We start from the raw sequence: 27,966 nt of genomic DNA on the forward strand, positions 1-27,966 counted from the left end.
GGCCCCTCTTCCTTCCTTTCTCTCTTCCTCTCTCCCTCTCTCTCTCTCTGAGCCTGGTCAGGACTGGGGTCGGGCGAGGGGCCTAGTTTTTGTCGCGGTCGAAGCGGGAGGCGGGCGGCGTCTGGCCATGGAGATCGGCACCGAGATCAGCCGCAAGATCCGGGTGAGGAGGGCAGCGGAGGCTGAGCGGGGTTTGTGGGAGGGAAAGCGGCCCAGGGGAAGGAGAGAAGGGGCCTCCCCGCCAAGCCACTCTGAAGTTCAGGCCCTTCCTTTGGCTGCTATTCAAAGGGATGGATATGGTTCCCCTTATTGGGTTAAAAACAATAACAACTCTTATTGTGTCTCCTTATTATCGCAAGGGCCAAAAGGTCACAAGGAGGTTCCAATATTCAATAACTCCCCTTAAAAAAAATTACAATAGCATAGCATTGTGTACAGCAGGCCTGGGCCAACTTGGGCCCTCCAGGTGTTTTGGACTTCAACTCCCACAATTCATTGTGGGAGTTGAAGTCCAAAACACCTGGAGGGCCCAAGTTGGCCCAGGCCTGCTGTACACAATGCTATGGTATTGTAATTTTTTAATATATAGGAAATAAGTTTCAATTCTATATGAAGAATTAATTCTTGTAAATGGCATCAAAAGGTATACAGTATATATAGGAAATAAGTTTACGTTATATATGAAAAGGGATACCCTCATAAATAGCATCAAATAGCATAGAAAGGTATGCGGTATATATAGGGACTAAGTTTACATTGTTTATGAACAATTAAATCTTGTAAATGGCATCGAATGCCATAGAAAAGTATACAGTATATAAAGGAAATAAATTTACGTTATATATGAAAAATTAAACCACGTAAATGGCATCCAATACCATAGGATTGTATACAGTATATATAGGAAATAAGTTTACATTATATATGAAAAGGGATACCCTCATAAATGGCATCAAATATTATATATATGAAAAATTAAACCACGTAGATGGCATCCAATATCATAGGATTGTATACAGTATATATAGGAAATAAGTTTACATTATATATGAAAAGGGATAACTTCATAAATAGCATCAAATAGCATAGAAAGGTATACGGTATATATAGGGACTAAGTTTACATTATTTATGAACAATTAAGTCTTTTAAATGGCATCGAATGCCATAGAAAGGTATACAGTGTACAAAGTAAATAAATTTATATTATATATGAAAAATTAAACCACATAAATGGCATCCAATACCATAGGATCGGATACAGTATATGTAGGAAATAAATTTACATTATATATGAAAAGGTATAATCTCATAAATGGCATCAAATACTATAGGAAGGTACACAGTGTGTAAAGGAAATACATTTACATTATATATGAAAAATTAAACCACATAAATGGCATCCAATACCATAGAAAGGTATACAGTATTTATAGGAAATACATTTACATTATATATGAAAAGGTATAACCTCAAATGTTATCAAATATTATAGAAAGGTATACAGTGTATAAAGGAAATAAATTTACATTATATATGAAAAATTAAACCACATAAATGGCATCCAAGACCATAGCATTGATACAGTCTATATAAGAAATAAGTTTACATTATATATAAAAAGGTATAACCTCATAAATGGCATTAAATGCCATAGAAAGGTATACAGTGTATAAAAGAAATAAATTCACATATATGAAAAATTAAACCACACAAATGGTATCCAATACCATAGGATTGATACAATATACATAGGAAATAATTTTACATTATATATGAAGATTTAAATCTTCTAATACCATAGAAAGAGGCACTGTTTCGTTAGAAACAGTATATGTAGGAAATAAGTTTACATTATATATGAAAAATTAAACCATGTAAATGGCATCCAACACCATAGGATTATATATGATATGTATAGGAAACAATTTTATGTTACATATGAAGAATTAAATCTTGCAAATGGCACCTAATACCACAGAAAGGGGTACTGTTCCATTAGAAACAGTACATGTAGGAAATAAGTTTATATTATATATGAAAAATTAAACCACATAAATGTCATCCAGCCATTCCCATGGACACTTTTTGAATATTTTTCAAATCCCTGTGGATAATTCTGGATTTTGGAGCATTTTTGAATTCTGGATAAGGGATGTTCAACCTGTATAGGTTTTAGGTAGATAGGATAAGTAAGACAATACCAATAGTTCAAGACCTAAATAGCTCATAGAAATCCAGAGGGGATAAAAGTCTATCCATTATTATTATTATTATTATTGCATGATTCAAAATGTTGTATCCCGATTACTTGTAGCCCCTTTAGGCCCATATAGCTAACCGCTAAATTTCAGAACAAAGTTATTGCTTACTCCCCCGAGAAATTGACATAGGAAAAAAAACATGTTAGAGGAAGCCCTCGTGCATCTTCTCAGGTGTGTCGCTTGTAACCTGGCAGTCATAAGAATCCACAAATTGCAGTGTTTGTAATGAATGGCATGCAGTGTAATTGTGAGTTTATTCAGAATTAGGTCATCCAGTTGAAAAGAATGATCTTCAGCTAGGAACATTGATGAAAGATGTCTGCCAAATTACTGGTCTATCTCGTTCTGTATTATGTCTCTTATAAGTGGTGGTTGTCCAGTTTTGTAGATAAGAGGACATCCTGAACCATCCTGGATATGCTGAGAATTTCATTTGTGGCTTTCTGCATACTCTCAGTGTAAAGGATTTGTTAGGGATTGCTGCAGTATTGCAAACACAACAAGATCATGGGAATTGATTACATTATTTAATTTTAACACTTAGCTATAGTATGGAAAAGGAAATCATTCATGGCAAATTGTTATAGTAGCTACTTATTATCTAAAATAAACAATCCTAGGATTCCAAATAATAGGACAAGTAAAAAAAAACTTTTTTTACTTGTCCCATTTTTTCTTTAAACATAGCTTACTCTTTCTTTAAACATAGCTTACACTTTTAGAAGTAGAAACATTTATGTTATTCTTTGATTTCCAGAAGCCTGTGTTTTGCTCGGACTGAATTTTTTTTCCAAACAGAAGGCAAAACAGAGTGACATTTACCCACATATTTGTATAGCCTCACATATATGCCATCTATTGTGTTCTTTTTATTTATCATGAACCAAGTTTCTAAAGCATGCACTCATCAAAATTCTGCATGAAAGGCAAATATATATACAAAAATTAACCAACAGAACAGGTACCCTTTCACCTTTTGAACTTTGTAGACTAGATTTCCCTATTCTCAGAGTGTTGATTTTGGAAAGAGCTGAATGAATACTGATGCAGTTGTATAAAATCTGTAGAATCAGGACCTAGCCAGTCAAAGGAAGGGTTTTCTTCACTTGTGGTCACAGTGTTGGAGTACCAGGAGAGAATGCATGTAATTTTCCCAATTTCTAGGAATATTATTTATGTGCAATTCATAAAGGTACATAATCTCTCCTAGCGTACAGAAGCATTACAAAGAAAACTAATTCTGTAAACCTCAACATAAGCAGTTTTCTGAGTATCACTACTGTATCTTCACAAAGTAGTGTTTGCCAATTATAAACCTGGACTGATGTTAAATGACCAAGAAAAAGAAGCCTAATAGTACCTAATAGTAATTTCAAGTGTGTTTAGGAAAAAGTCCTGTTTTATTCTATGATAGTAAAGGTTTCTCTTTGACATTAAGTCTAGTCGATCTGACTCTGGGGGATGGTGCCCATTTCTAAGCCGAAGAACCAACATTGGCCATAGACACCTCTTAGATCATGTGGCCGGCATGACTACATGGAACACTGTTACCTTCCCGCCAAAGTGGTACCTATTGATCTACTCACATTTGCATGTTTTTGAACTGCTAGGTTGACAGAAGCTGGAACTAAAAATGGGAGCTCACCCCATCCTGGGGACTTGAACAGCAGACCTTCCAGTCAGCAGGTTCTGCAGCTTAGCAGCTTAACCCTCTGTGCCACCACTGTGTTACTTATCCTAAAGTAATCATATATAGGAAGGCCTTTCTATATATGTTACTTTATGGTAAGTGCTTTCTGAACAAGTCTTGCCAAGAAAACCTCATATTAGGTTTACTTTAGGGTTGCTATAAATTAGAAAAGCTTTGAAGGCATGGTAACAGTTACAAAGTGTATATATAGTTACAGACCATTTTGATTGATTAAATCACTTTTATCAATGCTCTAATTCATATTTCCTAGGCATGTATGCACTGGTTGAGATTATGCCTCAAACATAGTGCCTTCTTAAATGTGTTTTTCTATCCCTTTTCTTCATTTAGAGTGCTATAAAAGGAAAGCTACAGGAACTGGGAGCATATGTTGGTAAGTTTCATTGTAACTTTAGTTGTTAAATTGTTGACCCCATAAGAATAGAGAATGTCCTTCAGCATCATCCTATGCAAATTTGCATATTAGTAATAATTTTATGCCTTGCCATCTTTGTTTTTAGAGAAGTTAATAAAATAGTAAGAAACAACAGTGTAATTAAGAAACTGAAAACAAAACACAATCACACATATTAACACAACAAACTACAACAATGGTCTATTAAAATAAGTGGCTATGCTGTAATTGGGACAAAAGGTGAATACATAATACGTAACTTCACGGTCTCCTTCCAAACATAATAACCTAATGTTTTCCCCCTTTTTCAATTCAGATGAGGAGCTCCCTGATTATATCATGGTGATGGTGGCCAACAAGAAGAGCCAGGAACAGATGGCAGAGGATCTTTCCCTCTTTCTAGGAAACAACACTGTGAGATTTACAGTTTGGTAAGTCTGTCTTCTACCTAAGTGCTTGTGATGGGGCACGTGAATAGCTCTTCCAGTGATGTTTAGCAAAATGTAGCCGTCCTAGTAAGTCCACCAGTGCAAATGGTCCAAACCAATATGTTCAGTTTTTTAAAACATAGTTGGAAGAGACCACAAAGGCCATCCAATCCATATTCAAAGCACTTGTAACAAATAGTCACACAGCCGCTGTTTAAAAATATCCAAAGAAGGAGACTCTCAACACACTACATTATTACACGGTTGAACAGCTCTTACCATTAGGACATTCTATTTAATGTATTGTTGAAGGCTTTCATGGCCGGAATCACTGGGTTGTTGTAGGTTTTTTGGGCTATATGGCCATGTTCTAGAAGCATTCTTTCCTGCTGTTTCACCTGCAATCTCTGAGGATGCCTGCCATAGATGCAGGCGAAATGTCAGGAGAGAATGCTTCTAGAACATGGCCATATAGCCCGAAAAATCTACAACAACCCATTCTATTTAATATTCAGGTGGAATCCCATTTTCTACAGTGTAGAATTAATGCAGTTTGACAGTGCAGTTTGACAGTGTACAATTAATGCAGTGTGTTGTAGGTTCTGTTTCATTAGAAGGTAATCACAAACGATTGTACAGGTATTCCTTGCTTAAGAAAACCCTATGAAATTCATGGCATTATCATAGGTCAACAGGTGACACAAAGGTACATAAACACATAGTTCCATTTACTGAGTCATCCTATGCCTGGCTTTTAAATAGCTTCCCAAATGAGAAATGACAAGCAGCTTGACATTTCTGGGAGGAAAAGTCAGTAACATTAAAGTTTGTCTGACTGTTTCTTTTCCCCCCTGTTGGGATATTGTGATGAATTCATCCGGTATTAAACCAGAGTTTTTTCTTGGAGCTGAACTGGGAAACTGAGTTAATGGCAGTTTACAAACCAGGGAAGTAGGATAAAATGTGATCCTTTTTTGTAAACTGACAAGTATGCCCCTGTTCAAATTTAATGAGACACTTTGGCTTAATGCAAGTCATGATCTTTATTCCATGAGTAAGCATATAACATGCTCATTCACCTTTCCCTTGATGGCAGAAGTTACTAAAAACGGAGGATGTTTCTGAAAGCTCTATTTAAAACAAAGATGTTAAGAGCTGTTCAGCAGTCGAACTTTGCCTCGAAATGTGGTGGGAGTTCCTTCTAGGGAGGCTTTTAAACAAAGATTGGATGACCATCTGTCAAGGGTACTTTGATGGTGCTTTTCCTACATGATAGGGGGGTTGGACTAGATGGCCCATGTGGTCTCTTCCAACTATATGATTTTTTGATTCTAAGTGTTAAAACACTTTCTTATCTTTCAGGCTCCATGGTGTGCTAGACAAGCTTCGATCAGTAACTACAGGTGAGGAGAAGAAAGGCTATCCAATTTTGATGTAAACTCATCTAGAAGTATTACTGTATTATGTGTATGTGCATGCAATGTGTGTTTCTACATTTCTGACATTTCAAAAATGTTAAACTCAAACCAATAGACTTATCCTGAAAGTAAATACTTTACTTGCTAAATTAAGTAGAACAAGTCTCCAAAATGATTTTACTTATACTATGGCCACAGATTGTGGCCATAGTATAAGTAAACCAATATGGTAATTTTCATAACGTACCAAAAATTACAAGAGATTAAGTTTAGAAAATTCAAAGGAATGAGACATATAGAGTCAAATTTGGAACAGAATGGAACATCATTTGGACGATACTACCCTATAAATTGGCATATGAGCAAGCTAAAGAAAATGTACAAGTATTAATGTGCACTCAGATGTCACAAAATTGTTAATAGTTTGTCAAATATATGCTGGAAAAATAGGAGATTGGAAACATGTAGCTGATCTATAAAAATAATTCTTGGGAGAAAATTAGATTAGCCAAGTGTTTTGGTCATCCTATATATTATTAGAGGAACATTATTGTTAATGTCCATATTTGAAATGGAAAATCAAAGATTGCCAAACAAAGAATTTATATGTGTTGTCAAAGGTTTTCATGGCCAGAATCACTGGGTTGCTGTGAGTTTTCCGGACTATATGGCCATGTTCCAGAAGCATTCTCTCCTGACATTTCACCCACGGGAGAAAATGCTTCTGGAACATGGTCATACAGCCCGGAAAACTTACAGCAACCCAAATACTATATAGCTCTTTTAATAAACTTAATAAAATAATAAACTTTATTTGTACCCTGCCACCATCTCCCAGAGGGACTTAGGGCGGGTCACAAAGCAATCAAAGGTGCAACCACACAAAATACAGAAAGTGTAAAAACAATAACATAAAACAATAAACAACCAACATAAACATCACAACTTCACAATGCCCCCTAGTTAAAATCAATAAAATACAGTGATAGCTGCAGGTAAAACAACAGTAATCAGTTGTTTTACTGAAAAGTGCTTGATAAAAAAATCTATAGGTCTTTACGTATATTCATTACATATACTTTTCTTAAGTAGTGCAAATTTGGAAATAATTGAAAATGTTAACAATGGTGTTTTGGTACAAAAGCGATTACTGAAAGAGAAAAAAAAAAACCCAGGATGATAAATTTGAATACATTTGGAAGCCTGTTATTGTTTAGGTTAGTGGAGTGACCTCTGAATTTAAACTACTGTCTGATCAAGCTTTTTTCTGGAAAGTTGTTTTCTGTTATGAGCAATTATTTTTGTATGCCTTCAGTAACACACCTTTCAGTACTTTAAAGATTATTGAAACCTGTGATGACTAACAATGATTTATATTTAGGCTTATTAATTAAGATTTTGGAGTGGGAGAGAGGGAGGGAAATTACTGTTAAATTGTATTATGTCTATATGGAAAATATAATTGTAATGAGGCATATGTAAAATAAAAATAAAAAAGATGGGGGGACGGGGAGACACGACTGAAGAAGGAAAACATTGAAAACAGTCTTTCTGCAGTATGAGTCAGAGGCCAGAATCTTGTTGGTGCAGTTTGGTCTGTTTTCCACAGCACAACAGTACCAGAAATAACAGAACGAAAGTGGTTTCCATTGCTGTCAAGAAAGAAAGCTATCAGCTCCCATGCAGCCTACTGCTTTAATGTCTGACCTCCAAAGGAGTTTTTTTTTTAAGTTAAAGGCACTTTGGGAAGGTTGCATGGAAAGAATGAACACCTTCCCAGATGCTAAATTTTAAAGAAATAGGCTGCTAATTTCTCTGATGGCAGAAACTTTTTTTCTGCTTTCCATTCACAGCTGTACTTGTGGCCTTTTCATTCTTATGATTATGGCATCATATACATACAAGTAATTCACACTGACTGAAGAGAGATCTCTGCCATAGCGTTGAAATTTGCAATGGAAGTTATTTTGCAATTGTGGATAAATATGCTGTTTAACTTTGAGCTAAGATCAGGTATTTTTGTCTCTGTAGAACCTCCCAGCCTGAAATCCTCTGAATCTAGCGCCTTTGAGAGCAGTCTGCCTCCTGGGAAAAGCATATTAGCAGGGAGTGAGGAGAGGAGAGCGGAAGAGATCCTGCAACCGCTTGCAGTCACAAGTTCTCGACCAGAAAGGACCGACTCCCGAGTTTCAACCAGTTCCCTAGAACAGAGTGCTCATATTTCCCGGTAAGGTTCTGATTTAATTCCTCAAGGGCTGGAAACACACAGTATTTGAGTTTTATATCAGGCGAGCCTTTTTCGTATTTCATTTATGAACGTTTTGGTAGGCATAAGAACAGTCACTGTTTCTTAGGGTCTATTCAGAGATAGGGCAAGACCCAGAGTTGCATGTCTGCATACAGCTTTAGTCGAAGGCCACTCCTTTCCTCAAGTGGCACCTATATGCCTTACAGATGATGTACTCCTCTCTCCTTTTCATCTCCATCTCTTCTGGGCTTCTTGAAATGCTATCAGAAGGTAGACATCATTGGATCTTGTCCATAATGTTCTCTCATGATTTGGTATTATATAAACTGGCTACGTGCTTGTGATTTGCCACCTTCCCTTAAGAGATTCTAATGAAGCAATAAAGCAGTCTTTGAAATCCAGCGGAGTATGGCCATGTCTGAATTCCAGTCTTGTCATGTGAGCAAAAACGTACTAGATTGGAAGTAAGGGGGGGATTATCAGAGCAAAAGAAGAGCAGGAAATGCTGGAATTTAGTATTACATAGTGAGGTGGTGATACACCTGAAATGAGCCTCCTTCTTTGAAACATATGAGAACTATAATATAAGAATTAAGTTAGGCTTTCTATAAAGTGTTAGAAAGTTAAATTGTCGTTGTTGTTGTCATTTTTTGTTACCCATCTCTCCTTGTGGCTCTGTCAATTTTGTTAGGTGTTATTTTATGTTAATTGGTGCTGTTCATTGATTTTTTTGGTAAAATTTATTGTATTCTATGTGTTATCTGTTGCACTTTTGTTGTGCTGTTTTGTAAGCCGCCCCGAGTTCCTTTTGGCAGGATATAAATAAAGTTATTATTGTTATTTGATACACAACAGGATTAGTACACAGCAAAAAAGATCACTATGCTGGCTTTTGTATTTGATCACACATCGGACACTTCCAAGTGTCTAGGGCTGTTTGATGTATCGGCAAATAATGTGTTTCAAGTGCAGGCCAAGGTCTTTCGGCACTGCATCCAGTGTGCCGATCACCACTGGGACCACCTTTGCTAGCTTATGCCAGAGTCTTTGCAGTTCTGTCCTCATATGATGTAAGTTTTTCCAGTTGCTTGTCGTCAATTCTGCTGTTACCTGGGATTGCAACATCAACAGTCCCATACTTTGGGTTTTCCCATGATCGTGAGGTTAGGAGTATTGTGCTCCAAAAGTCTGTCCGTCTGAATTCAGAAGTCCCAGAGTAGTTTGACGTGTTCCTTTTGTGTAACTTTTTCAGGTTTGTGATTCCACCATTTTTTTTGTCTCAGGCAGATGGTATTTGTGGTATAAGTTCCAATGGATCATCTGAGCAACAGTATTATGCTCAGTATTAACATCAGTATTAACAGTATTATGCCTCTGCATTATTATCTTAGTCGGACCTCTGAGGTTGAAGTCCTATACACACTTATTTGGTAGCAAGTGAACTTAGTGAGGTTTCTTTCTTGGTTATGAGTAAGTTATGAAGCTTACTTGAGAATAACTAACAAAATGAAGAAATTAAAAACTGGTGGGTATTGCAAGAAGAAATCCATTTTCTGTGCAGCACTTAGAAAAGAGTAGTGGAATTTGCACAGTCGATTACATTGTAAAGCTGCCTCCCTCGCACAGAAGCTGTTATACAAATAAATCAAGTGTTTTAATATTATTGTTTCAATTTCTCATTTTCTTTAAAGCACAGATATTCTGATTCAAATTACAGTTAATGTTTTTTCACCTGCAGACCATCTCGCCTGGATGGCTCCCCATCCCTTTTGATGTCAACTGTGAAACCTCTCAGAGAGCTGTCTCCTTTGGAAGCTGTGATTGACATTAAGCCAGAACCGGACGATCTCATTGACGAAGACCTCAATTTTGTGCAAGAGAATCGTATGCCCCGAAAGAAGCCTCTGGTGACAGTGACTTACGGCTCTTCCCGCCCATCTGCCGAAATCTACCGCCCACCAGCCAGCCGAAACATGGAAGGCAACGCTCACTTCCAGAGGCTGCCTCTACAGAACAACCTACAGACTGCCAGACAGCTTGAGATCCAGGGTGGCAGGCCACTGGAGACAATCCAGCTCTGCGATCCAGACGCGTTTGGCAGCTTGACGGAGAGTTACAGGCCCCCTTCCAAAGGGAACGCTGATAAAATTAGCAGTGAGGTAAGTATGTGAACCCAAACTGTGCCGGTATTTGACATGTACTCAACAAACGGAGATTGCCATGGACACCTGGAGTCCCCTCTTCTAAACATAGCAAGAGGGGTAAAAATAGCTCACTCGTGGCATCTAAACTTTGTGGCATCCAGACTCTAGTTTCTTTAGTGTTTTTGGAGGTGAAAAGTGTGTGTGTATTAATACCTTAGCCTTAAATAGGGTAACAGTTGTGTTTCTCATTGGCCTATTGGCATAGTAGAAGTTATATATGAATTTTCTGTGCTCATTGCCTAATATTAAATTAGAAGAGCTCAGGGAACTATATGTGTTGGTTTGTTTGCCATGCATTGTAGAAAAAGGAGGACAGACTAGAGAGGTCAATCAATTTAATAGATAGTTACCGTATATACTCGAGTATAAGCTGACCCAAATATAAGCTGAGGTACCTAACTTTACTACAAAAACTAGGAAAATGTATTGACTTGAGTATAAGCCAAGGGTGGGAACTGCAGCAGATACTGGTGGATTTCAAAATAAAAATAGATACCAATAACATTAATTGAGGCATCAGTAGGTTAAATGTTTTTGAACATTTCATAAAACTGTAATTTAAGATGAGACTGTCCAACTCTGATTAAACCATTATTCTAACCTTCTTCAATGTAAATGTGCTTACGTATCCTTCCAATAACCATAAAGAGAGTAAAATAATAAATGTAATAAACATAGTAATAATAATAGACTAAAATAATGGAAATGTAATAATAACAGTAATAATATATATAGTAAAATAATAAATGTAATAATAATAGAGTAAAATAATGTAATAAAAATCATAATAATATAGTAAAATAATGGAAAAGTAGTAATAGTAATAAAGAGAGTAAAATAATAAATGTAGTAATAATAATAATAATAATAATAATAAATAGAGTAAAATAATAAATGTAATAAAAATAATAACAACAGTAAAATAATAAATAACCTTGACTCAAGTATAAGCTGGGGGGGGGGGCTTTTTCAGCCTCAAAAAAGGGCTGAAAACCTCTATTTATACTCAAGTATATACGGTAGTTGATGTAGTACATATAGCATTTGACTGATGTCATGGAAGGTTTAATTTAAATCCTTACGTACTGTAGTTATGAGGCTAACTGTGCCACCTTGTGACAATATCATTCAATCTATCCTACCTCACAGGGTTGTTGTGAGGATAAAATAGAATGAAGAAACTTTGTCAGCTAAGTGTCTCTGGCTCCTAAGGATATAGATATAGTTTACTTCTATATTCAAACTCAGAATATGCCTAAAATTCCAGGAAAATGAAAATTCCTTGGCGCAAGGTTTGAAAATTACTATACTGAACTGGAAGTAAGCTGTTTACAGTGGGCCCTCAAGAAATAGCTTCAACTTCTTTGAAATGGTTGTAATGTACTGTAATGTACCTGGAAATTACGGCTCCTACATACTGGATACTTCAACTTTTTTGAGTCTAATTAGAATCCACTAACTTCTTAGTTACTCTCGCTACAGAAGGTGAGGCTAAGAGGAATGTGGGAGGTAATACCACGGAATATGTGCTTTTCTTCATGTGACAGTTACTTTTGATGGACCTTTTGGAATTCGAAATCTATTCCAGGATTCAGATTATCACAACTACAGAAAGTGTATTTTTGTTGGTAGGATTACAAGAATAAAGTCCTCAGCCACTGAATTTTTCCCCCAGTTTTATATATAGAGAAACTAATCCCTGAGTTATGTTGATTCCAAACTGTTTTGGGGTTGTGTTGATCCAAATAACTGAATCACTCCCCAGAACAAGCCTAAGGGATAGTTTATATTACATGGATGGTGAGTGCTCCAAGCCAGAATCCTTTTTTTAATATCATCTATGCCATCTTTTGAGTTCTATTTAACTTCTATAGCTGTGCCTTTCTCGGTAGGGGAAATGAAGGGGCAATTTGCCATTGTTTAAGTCTAGTCTTTGTTCTCTTTAGGTTTTTTGTAAACAATGTACAAGGTAAGATAGAAGAGATGAACCTTAGGATCTCAAATACATTATTTTTCCCTTTATTCTGATTGAAGCCATTGTTATGACTTCGTGTTTGTTGCCATACTCGCTACTCGCCTTCCAATTGGGAAGGCAAATGTTATACAGAAGACATGTGTTGTTGCCTCAAATCACAGGTGATGCCCATGTTGCATTTCATCAGGTGGGAATGCCTACAATTAGAAATAACAGAGGTGTTCTTTGTATTGAAAGAGGTGTGGCATTTTGTGTCTCCCTGTACAAAGAAGGGACAGAGATTTTGGGGAGTGCAACTGGAGGCAAGGCCCTGTCTTGTGACATCAGCTGGCTGATTGGCTTGGCTTCTGCTGAGAGGCTAAACCAGGGGTCCTCAAACTAAGGCCCGGGGGCTGGATACGGCTCTCCAAGGTCATTTACCCGGCCCTCGCTAAGGGTCAACCTAAGTCTGAAACGACTTAAAAGCACACAGCAACAACAACAATCCTATCTCATCAGCCAAAAGCAGGCCCACACTTCCCATTGAAATACTAATAAGTTTATATTCGTTAAAATTGTTCTTCATTTTAATTATTGTATTATTTTAAAGTATTTTGCACTACAAATAAGACACGTGCAGTATGAATAGGAATTCATTCATGTTTTTTTCAAATTATAATCAGGCCCTCCAACAGTTTGAAGAACTGTGACCTGGCCCTCTGTTTAAAAAGTTTGAGGACCCCTAGGCTAAACCATCTATATCAGTGGTTCCCAACCTTTTTTTTTTTTTTAAACCAGGGACCACTTTGACCAGGGACCACTCTCCAACATTGGTAGCAAAAGGGTTATAAATCAGTTTTTGGTCAGCTTTAGATTTGGTTTGGTTATTTGGGGTTCTGATTCAGAACATTGCATTGGATGGACCACATCAGCTCTAGTTTCCGATACAGAATATATGCCATCCAGTAGTCGCCGTCTGCTCGCCCACAGAAAACCATATTTAATTAGCCTTGGCACTATAAAGGAGAGTTTCGTGAGACCAGTCCCTCTCATTGCAATGGCATAGTAACTGTGAGGCCATGGACCAGTGACTTTTTAAACATCTACTTCTAGCTATTTTGTTCTAGGCCAAGAAAAAGGAAATAGTACCTCTTGTAACCCCGAAAAATTGCTCAATCTCTCCATTTTGTAAAAAAAAAAATTACCTTTTTTTTCCTCTGCTGACTCAAAACTGACACAGAAATGGCTGCTTTGTTCCTACAAACCCCCAACATTCTCACAACCCACAGCCACCACCCCCAAATCAGCAAACAATTGGCCAAAATCAAAAGCAGAAGTGACATAATGTTGTTTCTCTAGATGTGGGTATGTTCATGTGGTTCCTGGGAATGAAAAATGGCTTCCATTCCTTCTGCAGCTGACTATCCTTATTATGGTCCATAGATGGATGTGTGCCTTATCTGCAGTTTTGTGATATGTTCTGTGATTTGTGTAGTTTTGGGATTGTATTTTGCCTTACTTTGTTGTATCTCACCATCCTGAACAGTAAGAAAAAGTGAAATAAATAAATATTTCTTCATGTCACCATGCTACCCATGTCTTGCCCTCCTTCCTTGTTGTCTCTTCCTTTCCTATTGTTTGTCCCTCTGTCAAAATTGAGATTGCAAAGTCTTTGAGACCTTTAAAAAATAATACTGTGCACCACATATACTAGTGAACCATTCCTGGCAGGGATGTGACAATCCACTGTCCAATTCACTATATTTCAGATAATTCCAATTTTATAATTTGGATCATTTGTTTGCCAATTTTTAAGCAATAGAATGGAGTTTCTTGAGTTATTATTTTTGTATTATAACCAACAAAATAATAATATCAAAGCATACAGAGTCACAAAAACATCAATTAGATATCCTTAAGAACAAATCCTTCCTCTTAACTGCTGTCCCTGAAGAACTCAGTTTTGGATGTGCTTTCAACAGATGCGTCTAAATTAACTTCACCCTCCTATGATCTGTCATAGTCCTGTTACCTTTCCTATTTGTCTTGCTGTTTTCCTCTTGTAGATAACTTCTGCACATGTGTGACAGGATGGTAAGATTGGAGCTGGAGAAGTTACCTGTTTAAACTACTAGTTCTAGGATCCCACAGCCAGTATGGTCAGATCACTTATGTTGTGACATTGTCACCTTTCTGAAGTTATATTGGCTTGTAGATGAGTAAGTGGCTAGGTTGTTTCAGGTAATACCACATCTTTTATTCACACCAAATCCGAGAATGGTGTTAAATGTTCATTATAAAGATCTGGTTATTTTCTTCAGCGTCCAGGTTTTCTAGCCCTAAACCTTCCTATCTTTCTAATTTGATAGAAAACAACAATATATGTTGTGTTTCTACCCAGTCAACTTTGACTTGTAACAATACTACTGTACATATAATTGAAAACCTGGGGAAAGCATGTAATCCTCACTCTACAATAAGTTGGAATCTCTTCAAACTATTCAACTTTCTGGCCTGCAAGCTTATTGGCTGTCTTAAAACATTCCTCTATCTTCTCCAATGTCCCAGTAGAAATGGGTTCACACTAATAAGTGTGAATTGTGCAACTGTAGTTAGAACAAGGAAATATACACAAATGGTACTCTGCTGTTTATAATTCTGGCCAATCATTTGAAAATTTGAATTTTTAAGTGCAAAATACAGACAGGCTGTGATCCAGGAAGTTTACCTGTTGTGTCTGTGTTTTGTTCATTAAGTTACAATCTATATACGCACGCCCCATACTTCTGCTTGCACACACTCCAAGTCCCATTTAAATTCTTTTGCTTTCAAGAGTTACTGAGGAGGCCAGTTTCAAACAATGGATACTCAAGTTCCAGTTCCACTCAGCCTAAAGTTCATTGCACAGTGTTTGTTCAGATAGTGCCTCCTTTTGCAAAACGATTTTGCAAAACCGGATATGCTGACATGAATTCCTTGGAGAAAAGATGTAGTACAAACATGATACATTTTGTAAACCAATTAAAATTTTTCTGAGGGTTGAGTGTTTCATTTTACCACTAATAAAGAAGATATATTTTGGATTAAGAGCAAGTCAGCAAAGGGGAGAGCTCAACAAAAGTTCCGAGTCAACATCTCTTTGGGGGGAAAAGTCAGTGATCATCTGGTGTTGCTCTAAGTATAGGGTGGGAAGCTGCACTAATTGATCTACTGGGAACTATCCAGGTCTGTATATTATCAAACAAACCTTGGTAGTAAAATTGGAGGACAGTGAAATGCTCAGTGAAGGTTGTTTTCATTTGTACAGTAGAGAAATGTGATATAAGAAAAAATTACAGGAAATAGATATGTGGATTCTGAGTAGCGTATCCATAGATGTGTGTGATATTGGGTGCTTCTAGACCTTATAATCAGAAGGAAAACTCATTATTAGAATTTCCACTGCTCTTGTTTTTAAGTAGGAGAAGTCAATATTTATTTCAAATCAGATCTTTCATATTCTTCTAAACAAGAAGTTAAAATGCAGAAGGTCTTTCACACAGCTTTACAAAGGCATTACTTAGCTTTCAGGCTTCAGAGAACTAGATATCTTTGTGTTGTTCCTGTGGAGCTTATGTGCAGGCTTAGTCCAATTGGTTGGACTTAAGGGTTCAAGGTTTTTAGTTCATCTTTCCCAAATAAACTGCTGTTGTTTGTATTATAGTGCCATCAATGTGTATGATGATTTGCAGAGTACAAAAGTACTAGTTTCTGTGCAGAGAAGTGTACTCTACAATTTGATGGGGGAAACCACAGAGGGAAGGTTGAGTAAACAGGGAAAGTAGGTGATCATTTCAGTTGGCGTTTTAGTTACAGTGAGCTTTTGAGATATTGTTGCGCTCTGACTCCCATCAGGCTGTCTGCATAGCCAGTCATCAGAAGCAAATCTAGAGTGCCACAAGTTCTGCACATTTGGAGTAGGGAGTGTATTTTTGTTTGGGATTGAGCAGAACGTTTAAAGTTAACTTTTTTTATAGTCATGGCTAAATGGAAAAAGTCAGCGATAGTTAAATTGTCTGAGAAGTTTATGTCCTGAACTGTATGGTTCAACAGTATCAAATAAATTGTCCATTGCTTTCAGGAAGAAACTCTGAGGAAGAGGAAGCTCCCGGTTGTTAGTTCAGTAGTCAAAGTGAAACGGTTCAGTAATGATGGGGAGGAGGAAGAAGAAGAGGAAGATTATGGATTACGACTGGGAGGCATCTCCAGCAGTGTTTCTGTGCCTGCTAAACCAGAGAGACGGTACCACAATATCTTTTCAAAATTCCTTATTTTGAATCCTAATGTCATTTTTGTGAAATGCAAAGGAAAGTGAACATTATAAATAAATATTGTGGCTCCTCAAAAGGCAATTGTCGTATTGCTGACTGGCAAATTAGAAAGAGCGCTTCAGTTTAGGTGTGTCCAAACTGGGTGCAAAACCAGTTACTTCATGATAGAATTTATCACATTAAGGGAATTGATCAAAAAATGTTGTTTGGGTTCCCACAATACTACTGGATTGTATTACTTTATTATCAATCTGTACTGCATCTGAAGAAGTGGGATTGTATCTATGAAAACCCATGCTGAAGTAAAAATCAGCCATAAAGTAAAAAATCAGTTAGTTCAGCCATATTCCCTTTCCCATCTTCTCTCTTCCTTCCTCCTTTTTTAATGCTGCAAGAGACTAACACAGCTGCTTCTTTGAAAACTGAGGAAGAAAGAAAGTGGCAAAACACATTTAGCATATGCCAAACATCTATATCTATGCTGTAAGCCACCTTGAGTCCCCCTCGGGATCAAGAAAGGCGGGATATAAATATAGTAATGTCACTGTGAACTGACTTAGTTTCTTTCAGTGTTTTTCTTGGGAGTTCTTGGAAAAGTATGAAATTTCAATCAAATACGTAAATATAGCCAAATATTTTTTTAAAAACTAAATGTCCGAGAAGCCTTTAGAATGTATCAGTATCACTTTCTGCCACTATAAGACTTTTTTTTTTTAATATGCTGGAAACATAATGGGAATATACATGGGATGGGGCAGTTTTTCAGGCTTCCTTTAAACCTGTTTGGGCACCAGAGAAAGTGATAAATGGGTGGTCCATAGAGTAAAGAATGGGGTGAGGATGGTAGTAGCTGACACTTGAATGTACACTTTCATGGTTTCCATTTGAAAATGAAGCATCACAATATATCATTCATTTGTATGAATTGAGAAATAGCTACAGTACTGATTTTCTTTCTTTTACTTTATGTGTGTGTTTAAATCACTCCAGGCCTTCACTGCCACCTTCTAAGCAGGCCAATAAGAACTTGATATTGAAAGCTATATCTGAAGCTCAGGAGTCAGTTACAAAGACAACTAATTATTCTACAGGTAAATTAGTTGCATGATTATTAAGATTGGTGAGAGACAAAAGATGGAATCATAGCTTTGAACAAGTTCAGTTCAAGCACCTTTGGCTTTAATCATGATACTGGTTTTATATCCCTCGGTGCATAATAACTAACTTAGAAATGTTAAGATGGTTACGTTGTTATCAGTTACTGCTGTTGTGAATGGCCTCTACATATTTTGCATATATTAAATTTATTTATTTATTTAATTGATTTTATCATTGAAGAAATAAGTTACCTCTGAGGAAGCCTGCCATAGATGCAGGCGAAACGTCAGGAGAAATGCCTCTAGAACATGGCCATATAGCCCGAGAAGACCCACAGGAACTGAGTGATTCCGGCCATGAAAGCCTTCGACAATACATTTTTTAAATTTTGTTGTAAAACTTAGTTGCATTGACTGCATGGCTGGAAAGTCATTTGTTTGTCTGACACTTTAGGAAACCACTCCCATGTTTAAGTTAGATCGAAAACTAGCTTGGGTACCCAGTAATGCCTGGCTTATTGAAAAAGGCATTTTTTAAATGTTGGGTAATATCTGTTTGGAACTTGTAATGCTATTTATTAGAAAAATAAGTCAGGCTTTGCTTTTGATTTTTATGAATGCTCCCGTTAGAAAATGCATAAGAATTTAGGTGAACTACAATTCCCAAAATCGTGGGTCAATCCTCCCAAACTCTGCCAATATTCAAAGTAGGCTCTGTCGGGTCTGTGCCCCAAATTTCGTCCAGGTCCATCATTGGTGGGGGGTCACAGTGGTCTCATCCTCCCCCAAACCTCACCAGGACATAAGGTATATCACGTGGGGTCTGTGTTCCAAGTATAGTCCAGGTCTCTCATTGGTGAGGGCCGCAGTGGTCTGAGAAAGCAGATGAAGGTACTGCAAATCCTATTGTCGATGCTTCATCCTCCCCAAAACTCATCAGGATGTAAAGTGATGGTGGATCTGTTCGCCAAGATTTGTCCAGGTCTGTCATTCATGGGGTTTGCAGTGGTCTGTGAAAGTCGGAGCCCCAGCACGAAAAATTGCCCGTATATACTTCTGTGCACATACAAACATTCACTTTTATTATACATAGATAAATATCATCACAAGTATAAGTTTAGTTTCCAGCTGTCAGCAAACTATATTGTAAAAAACCCCCCAAAAAACAGAAGTTCATATATTACGAAAAAGTTCCCTCTTAGAACATGTCCATCGTCCACTTTGTTGTGTGGATTGGAGCTGATTTACTATCATTTTGTTTCTCCAAGGATTTCTGAAAATTAGTTCTGTGAAAGGACTGAGAATATCTAAAACAGAATCTTCAACACTGTTAGCAAACTACAACTTCTTAGACACTTTGGTAAAATGTTCTCCTATTGTAACTGTTTGGTCTTGAGCATATTTTCCTCAGAAATCAATCCTAGCAAACTCTTAGCTTAAGTAGTGCTAAAATGTACCTAAGAGCCTGTTGATGTATCTGTAACCTTTGAATTAATCAGTTCAAACTCTGGTATTCTGAGATTAAGAACTAGTGCTGTTTTGGTCATTTCCAGCATGATTTTAGAACACTTCAATTACATTTCTCACAAAATGCTCTGTTATTCCTGACATAACACATTTCATTGTTTGTTTTGCCTGATAAAAAAAGTCCCACCGAAGCAGACCGTTCCTGTGGCTCCCAGAACCCGGAGCTCTCAAGAGGAAGCCTTCCTCGAAGCCATTCATGGCCAGAGTCGTGTGCCGAGAGTGACTGCACAGATGCCAGTCGAAGAACCAAGAGAACAAGCATTGGAGAGAATTCCAGGTAATACTGAGTATGAGGCTTTGCTCCTAGAAAAAGAGTAAACCTAAAAAACGGTGCCTCATTGATTAGACTTCTGTTTGATAGGAATGTGGGATTTTGTAGCAGGGCTTTGTCTTGATGTGTAATCTGTTTTCTTGATAAGGTGCCTTGGTCATATTAGTTCTGAATATTGTGTATTCTTTTTCTCATAAGGAGAAATAATGCCTGCTTTTTATTGCAATATCTCACATGTACATGCATATTATTATTATTAATGTTGTTGTTGTTGTTGTTGTTGTTATATAATCCAAGAAAAGCACCCTTGGATCTTCCATCTAGTCCTGCATTCTTGCAACCTGTCAAGAGCCTTCCAAGAACTGGGCATGATTAGCCTGCAGAAGAGAAGGTTGAGATAGCCATGTAGAAATATGTGAGGGGAAGTCATAGGGAGGAGGGAGCAAGGTTGTTTTCTGCTGCCCTGGAGACTAGAATGCGGAACAGTGGCTTCAAACTACAGGAAAGGAGATTCCATCTGAGCATTAGGAAGAACTTCCTGACTGTGAGATCTGTTCAGCAGTGGAATTCTCTTCCCTGGAGTGTGGTGGAGGCTTCTTCTTTGGAGGCCTTTAAACAGAGACTGGATGGCCATCTGTTGGGGTGCTTTGAATGCGATTTTCCTGCATCTTGACGGGTTTGGACTGGATGGCCCACGAGGTCTTTTCCAACTCTTATGATTCTAAGTAGCCCATGAATATGACTTGGAAACACACATCTGCTTGCATACAGCCTCTGAAGTTGGCAGCTCTAGTTAACAATCTTAGAGGCTGTTGATTTGATTTATCTTGCATGAAAATTTCTCACCCTTTTTGTAAAGCCCTGTGAACTAATCTTGCTATTGTAATGGGTGGGGACAACAATTTGCCCTTCTGATTGGCTATTTGAGTGGCCAAAAATGGAATCGAATGTAATTCCTGGTTTCAACTAAAATCTTTGGAGGACTGTTTTTGAAAGCGTGAGGCCCTGGTTCCGGGGGGATCAGGGCCTCAGCTTCATTCTGTGAAATAAAGGCAACTAATAAAAAAGTGAGGCACTAGACCGAACTTCACTTCTAGATTCCTACTAGATAGAATTCTGGCCTATCGAGAAAGAGGCAGAAATCTAGTCAACATTACATTTCTCCCATTGAGAGAGCTGCTTTTCAGAAACAGAAGACCTTGTTAAGGAAAGCACTGAAGGAAGATCCTTCAGTATTTGTCCTATTCAAACTGATCAAGGAGTAACATTTATTATCCATATTTCTTTTAGGAAACCAGCAAAGGCAGCTCTTTTCCCGTCTCCAGATTGAACCAGGTTTTGAAGCGGCCTTAGGGAAGGCCCAAGGTTAGCTTTCTAAAAATTTCTTTGTATGTCCATGTTTTAATGAAATCAAAATTACTTCTTTATTTTGCTAATGAGAAGTCTTGAAATGATTTCTGAAATAACATATATTGCAACCCAGTTAGGCAGTTCTCCTGAGCAAGTTTCGTTTAAATCAGTGGTTCTCAATCTGTGGGTCCCTAGATGTTTTGGCCTACAACTCCCAGAAATCCCAACCAGTTTACCAGCTGTAAGGATTTCTGGGAGTTGAAGACCAAAACATCTGGGGACCCACAGGTTGAAAACCACTGATTTAAATGAATTGGATCAAATGAATAGGCTCTTGCACTGTCATAATTAATTAGGGAACTGGCACAGAAGAAATCCCTCTTAGGATATGTGAGAGACATTAGTTCTGGTGGTGTTGCTGGAGCCATCTTGGCTTAAGCCACAACATTTAGTTGGAGCCAAAGGCACCTTTTACTGTGCTTATGCAAAGAGATGTTGCAGGATTCTTCACCTAGACCTTGTTCTGCTTTTTTCTTGTTTCCAAAACGATGTCCTCTTGCTGTCAGCAGATAATTCTACAACCCTTATCCTTGCTGCTAAGGAAAGTTTGTTGCTTAGATGGTCACTTGGAAAAGGGCTCCTTGGCTGCTTTTATCCTCATTGTGTAGCCTTATCCTTGTTACTATTTAGTGACATCAAAGAACCTAAAAACATGGATGTTCCATTGTGCCTTTGATTAGGCAGTTCCAAAGAATTGGCCCTTTAATACCTAAGTTCCGGCACTCTAGCATGGCCTTCCGCTCTACAATCCTGACATTATAAAGCCCAAGGACATTACTCTCCCATCCCTGCCACTGAATTTTGCACTTTCCATTAGCTCTATCTAGAAATTTTGCGCAAACTCAGAGCCCTCTGAACTCAGCACTTTTATTGCTCCCATGGTACTGTTTTCATGGTGTTATGTTTTATTGTGATATGTTTTTATTTGGTTTTGTTTTGTTTTTATTTTATTGCATTACATTTTAGCTCTGTGCTCTCTTGGCTTGTTGCTTTGTGAGCCACCCCGAATCCCTTCGGCGAGATGGAGGCAGGCTATAAAAATAAAGTTGTTGCTGTTGTTGTTGTTGTTATTATTATTATTATTATTTGAAACACAACAAGATGAGTCCACAGTAGACAAGATCACTCTGCTGGCTGTTGTATTGCATCACACGTCGGACACTTCCAAAGTGGTGTTGTTATTGTTGTTGTTGTTGTTGTTATTATTATTATTATTATTATTATTATTATTACCAAAGTGATTTTGACACTCCTGCTGTTTTCTGTGATTTAGATTATTATGACTTGGAATCCATGGTCCACACAGATACCAGATCATTTATCCTGAAAAAACCGAAGCTGTCTGAGGAGGTCATGACGTCTCAGAACCTAGAAGTGGCAAACAGGGCCACAGACGCCTTGCAGGCTCTTTCAGGACGGCTGATACAGACACGGTATAATGTCGTTCCTTGAACTACAACAAAGGGTTTGACAAGTAGTGATTCACTTGCTTAGTTGCCCCTAAAAAGATCACAAAGTGTCCTGTATCACCCTAAAAACTAACACATTTATTATGGCACTACCTTTTGTGGATTGCTGTCCATTTTATCAGAGGCATGAAGTGTTTACTAGAATTTCAGATATGTAGAAAGGATACAACTGGTTTTTATTTTGTTTTGGTGGGATTCCCATTATCAATACAGCAAGTATTGATAATGGCAATTACATTATCAGTGCTGATAATTTATACTGTTACTAGAAGCACTTCTAGGTAAGATATATCTCTAGTGTGGTAAGAAGCTTTACATCTGGTTCAAAACTCTGGAGGTTGGAACTTCTTGATAAACTATAACTTAGCTGTTTTTTCCTTTGAAATGTCTTTGCACCACTATGGATACAAGGTCAGTAGTATAAGTTGGGCAAGTGGGCTTATTAACAAAAGATCCTCCTCATTAATGTACAGCAGAGTAACTTATTAGTAGCAGCATGACCCAGCACCAGTAGCCCAAAGTGATAAAAGGAACAAAAACACACAGACCAATGTTATGTCTTCCATTTGAGGCTTTTCTTTGTAGTAAAATAATATGGTTTACAAGAACTAGGTTTCGGTAACACAAATAAACAAATACACAGTAGCTTTACACCCAGCAGCCGTCGCACTGGAGCTTTCTCACACGAGGCTTCTCTCATGCAGAGGTTTACCTCACACTCCTCAGGACAACACTAGCCTTGACCTATTAACTCTAACAGGCTTTGGCCTACTAACGCTTTCAGTGCTTGACTCACATTTTTGTAATTAAAAATACCTTGTTATTTTTTAATATTTCTGACAGTAAAGTGACCTGAGCAGCTGAAGTGTTTCCCCTTTTCCTTGAATACTGCCATTTCTGATGCCACATATTTATCTCTTTATTGTTTTGCATAGAAACATACTCTATGCAAAACCTAAGTAGAAAGTTGCCCACCAGAATGAATAAAGTGATGCATTAATTTGCTCATCTTCAATGTGATCAGAAATGGCTTTTGTATTTTATATTTCATTCTAATGAAATTCAAAGTCTCCTCTGAACTGAAAATATCCACAAACATATTTTGGTTAAGTGGATGATCCATGCCCCATATCTGTGCTAGTTGCAGATATATAGTTCAGTCATTCCCAATGCAAGTCTAGAGATAGATTTTCTTCCCTCGGAGAAGGTGAGCTAGCTGGTGAGGAGGTGTTCCCAGAAAAATATTGCATGCAGGAGCAGCGACGTATTCTAGAAATGAATCATTAAGAAATATCATTTCTATTTTAACTCAATTCATTGTCTCTTCCGTTTGAATTCAGAAAAAAAGTTACATCTCAGTCATTAAAAATCTGAGAGGAAGGGATTCAGATTTTCGAATTGCTTTATACATCTTCCACACACATTTTTGTCTTTTGTAAATGACAGCATTTGACTATCAACTTTCAGTTTCCACCCCTTTGTTCTGCTCATTGATTCAGCGGCATTGATGCTGCTTCTGTTTGCCCTTATCTTGCAGGGAGCAGCTTGGCCAGCCAGAGAAGCCTGCCAGCCCCAAGTTCATTGTTACCTTGGACGGGGTCCCCAGCCCTCCCGGGTATTTGTCGGAACAAGAGGAGGAGGAGCCCAGTCCCATGGAAGGAGTCAGGCCTCTTCCCACCAAAACCACAGCCAGCAAGGGCTTAAGGAGCCTTCGCGCACAACAGATGCACATTATATCCCGACAGCTGGAGACCACTAATGGTAACCGTCTGATCCTTAGTTGCACAAATTGCTATTTTAATTTGGTTGCAGTATCTTTATCTGCATTACTTTCTCTTAGCCACTCACCCAAATCATAAAGTAGGAATCCCTTCCTATCTTTGTGATCGCATCTCCCTCTATGTACCCTTCCCTGAACACCAATAGTAATACAATAGAATACTAATAATCATACAATCTAATAATATATAACAATATTAATATATTAATTATAGTGCTACTGATAATATTTAATGATACTGTTTTATTATTGTATATTTGTATATTTTAAGTTGTACTATAATGTTTTTAATTGTGAGCTGCAAGGGAAGGGTCATTTTTAGTTTAGTTTTTTTTTGTTTTTGTTTGAAAATGTCTTTGGAGGAAGGTTTTTGTAATGCCGATTTGGAAGTGAAATAAGAGCATTGTAAGAGAAGTGGCTTCAGTCTGTGGAAGCAACCATTACAGTGTACTATACTGAAGTCATTATGGTGGCCAACCATTGCCTTGTGGTTTCTTTCTATAGTTGAGATGGAGGCATTGAGTGTCCTTCACAAAACAGAGCGCTGCAAGTACTGGCCTGCCTGCAAAAATGGAGATGAATGTGCCTTCCATCATCCCACGCTGCCTTGCAAGTGAGTGGAGCAAAGCTCCTTGAGACACTGATTTCATTTGTCCTCCTGGTTCTTAAGAAGAGCTTCAAAGAGTAATTAGGGTTGGGTGTACAAGAGAGTAGCTGCAATTCTCTGCAAATGAAGGAAAGCAGTAGGTAGTCTGTAGGCTTCTTCTCTTTTTGCTCTGCTGCTCAGTTCAGTGGTGGGAGAAAGACCTCTACTTGACCTGAGCAGCAGCAGGGCAAATATTAGCTTGAAGGAAGAAGCTTTTAAAGCCATTTTCACCCTTCCCTGAAACCCTCTGCTAAGAAAATGGCAGCTGGGAAATAACAGCACTAGTAAAGATTATGGTGGCATAGGAAAGAGACCCATTTGGCCTTCTTTTATACACATTTTGGAGAATAGGGGGCTTCAGCAGGAAATAAGAGACCCCATTAGGTTTGACAGGCAGAACACTGATTTTGACATAACTGCTTCTTTTTCATATATGCCTCTTGCCACTCTGAACTTTGTATGTCCATTCACTCTCTGACCGTGGAAAGTGTTCTAACAGAATTGGAACTTGGATCTTGTCTTCCTTCATAATTATTATTTATTAAGAGCATTTCTATCCCGCCCTTCTTGCCTCTGAAGAGGGACTCAGGATGGCTACCAGCAGGCACCATTCGGTGCCAAACAATACACAACATAAAATACATTTAACCTACATTAAAACAGTTATAAATACATTAAAACAAGACACCATTTCATGTCATTCTCCAAATCAATCCATCACCCGAGAACCCAAACGGGTATGATTGTATTCTGCACCAGGATAGCATAGGCATTATTTTGAAGGTGTGTACATTCTAACAAGAAATCTCTGCATTTCAGGGTCTTTCCCAACTGCAAATTTGCAGATAAGTGTTTGTTCATCCATCCCAACTGTAAATACGATGCCAAGTGCACCAAGCCGGACTGCCCTTACACTCACGCCAGCAGGCGGACCCCACTGCCGCCCCCTAAACCAGGTGAGGATTTCTTACTGTTCCAGCTTTGATGGAAACTTCATCTAATGTTATCCTAACCTTCACCTACTTCTTTTATATCAGTCTTCTGAATTCTTTCCCATTTCACTTATGCTGGAATTAAACCAAGGAGGAGAAACAGCTGCGCGTAGAAATTAGCCACTGTTTTAAATAGTGGCCTTTATGTAACTTTATGACATTTATTTATAGGCAGCCTTTCTTAAAGTTGTGAAATTAGCAGAAGCGTTTTAGGGCTTCCTCATTACCTTCCCACCGACACTGACTTGTTCCAGACCTTCACAGGCTCAGCAACAGTACTGCTTCATATGTTTTCAAATGTTCCAGTCAAATGTTTTTTAAAAAAACCATTTTGCAAGAATCAAATCTACATATATGCTTCTTTGCAATACATGCAATTATTTAATCAAAAATTTGCCTTTCTGCTGGGTGCTGATGACTTGCTTTCCTCCTTTTTATTAACTGGTTTCACAGTACCAGCACCAATTCCACCAGCATCTTCAACCAGCCAACTTTGCCGATTTTTCCCTTCTTGCAAGAAAATGGAGTGTCCTTTCTTCCACCCCAAAGTAAGTACAGTATTTTTATTTCTCCCATCTTGTGCTGTGTTTCAGTACTATGCTGTTTGTACTTCAAGGCAGAGGCTTGTTTGTGGTGCCTATACTTTTTAAGGTCAGCACTTTGGCACTTGCAGTCTAAGCTAACCATCCTGGGATCTCAGACCTCAATGCCAAGGGTGAGAATCATGTGCCCCTCTGGATATCGTTGGACTGCAACTCCAAAGATCCTATGCCATTTGCAGTGCTGGCTGTGACTGTTGAACATTTCAGTCCAATAGCTTCTAGGGCAGCAGCATTCCAACAATGCTGTGTTCTTATTTACTCCATCAGATCTGCAGCATCATGTGATTTACATGTGTAAATGGACTATGTGGGATTGTAGAAAATCTTTCATATTATCTTGAATACAAAGATCTTTGACTCAGTTGGTGCAGTCAATCAAATGATACATGCATTTTTAATTGACTGTAGTTGAATGTAACAATCAAAGAAGCTGAAGCAAATTTCTAAACTCTGTTTAGATGTATTTTTGAAATATCCCATAAAAAGAAGTAGGTAGCCCATAGATTGCATTGAACTCTCTGAAAATAGATCTAACACCTTTATTTTATCATCTTAGCATTGTAGGTTCAACACCCATTGCACCAGAGTCGACTGCACATTTTACCACCCTTCCGTTTCTGTACCGCCACGTCATGCCTTGAAATGGACTCGAACCCAGACTAGGTAATGATTACTCTTTTTTCAATTCTGGCATATTAAACAGGAATTTGTAGAAACAGGAATTCGGCTATTTGTCAGAGAAATGCCAGAAGTGTTCTTTGTTTCATTTTTAATGGTTTTTCTCTACTTAATTCTGAAGTGATTTTTGTAGCCAGATTATAAACCACATTCATAGGGAGACAACTACTGGTAATTTTCTCTATTCATTTTTTCCAGCGAATAATGTACACAACCATTAGTTAAATTCACCATTGTACTATGATGGAAGAATCCTGACTGATGGAACAAGATGCTGTAAAGGTTGTCACATATGCCAGGCCTTGGATATATATTGTTTCTTAAATGAAGTTGATTGGATACTTGAAATACGTACTTTTCAAAACTTGTATATTTAATAATTTTTTCATATTTTGTACTGTTAAAAATATCTGTAAGGAAAAGATTTGCTTTAACCTTAAATAAAAAGGTCCAAGAAAGGATTGATCTTGGGGTTTCTGTATTGTTCCTTTGCGCACACCTTCACAAAGTCCACTGTAGCTCATCATTTTGGATTAGAAATGTTCCTTTGTTCTACAGAGTTGT

At 37.8% G+C, this 27,966-nt stretch overlaps 1 protein-coding gene across 1 annotated transcript; it reads left to right on the plus strand.

Annotated features, from left to right (window-relative positions):
* Nucleotides 1-32: 32 nt before the first annotated feature.
* On the plus strand, nucleotides 33-27,863 carry ZC3H14 (zinc finger CCCH-type containing 14). Its single transcript, XM_060757026.2, has 17 exons — nucleotides 33-163; nucleotides 4,305-4,347; nucleotides 4,685-4,799; nucleotides 6,159-6,199; nucleotides 8,246-8,441; nucleotides 10,201-10,621; nucleotides 16,741-16,901; nucleotides 17,921-18,021; nucleotides 19,676-19,831; nucleotides 21,116-21,190; nucleotides 22,509-22,668; nucleotides 24,242-24,465; nucleotides 24,989-25,097; nucleotides 25,950-26,086; nucleotides 26,576-26,670; nucleotides 27,281-27,387; nucleotides 27,601-27,863. The coding sequence occupies exons 1-17, from the start codon at nucleotides 128-130 to the stop codon at nucleotides 27,605-27,607; spliced, it is 2,184 nt and encodes a 727-aa protein (XP_060613009.2). The 5' UTR covers nucleotides 33-127; the 3' UTR covers nucleotides 27,608-27,863.
* Nucleotides 27,864-27,966: the final 103 nt, after the last annotated feature.

Source organism: Anolis sagrei, chromosome 1 (genome assembly GCF_037176765.1).
Source record: "Anolis sagrei isolate rAnoSag1 chromosome 1, rAnoSag1.mat, whole genome shotgun sequence".
NCBI lineage: Eukaryota > Metazoa > Chordata > Lepidosauria > Squamata > Dactyloidae > Anolis > Anolis sagrei.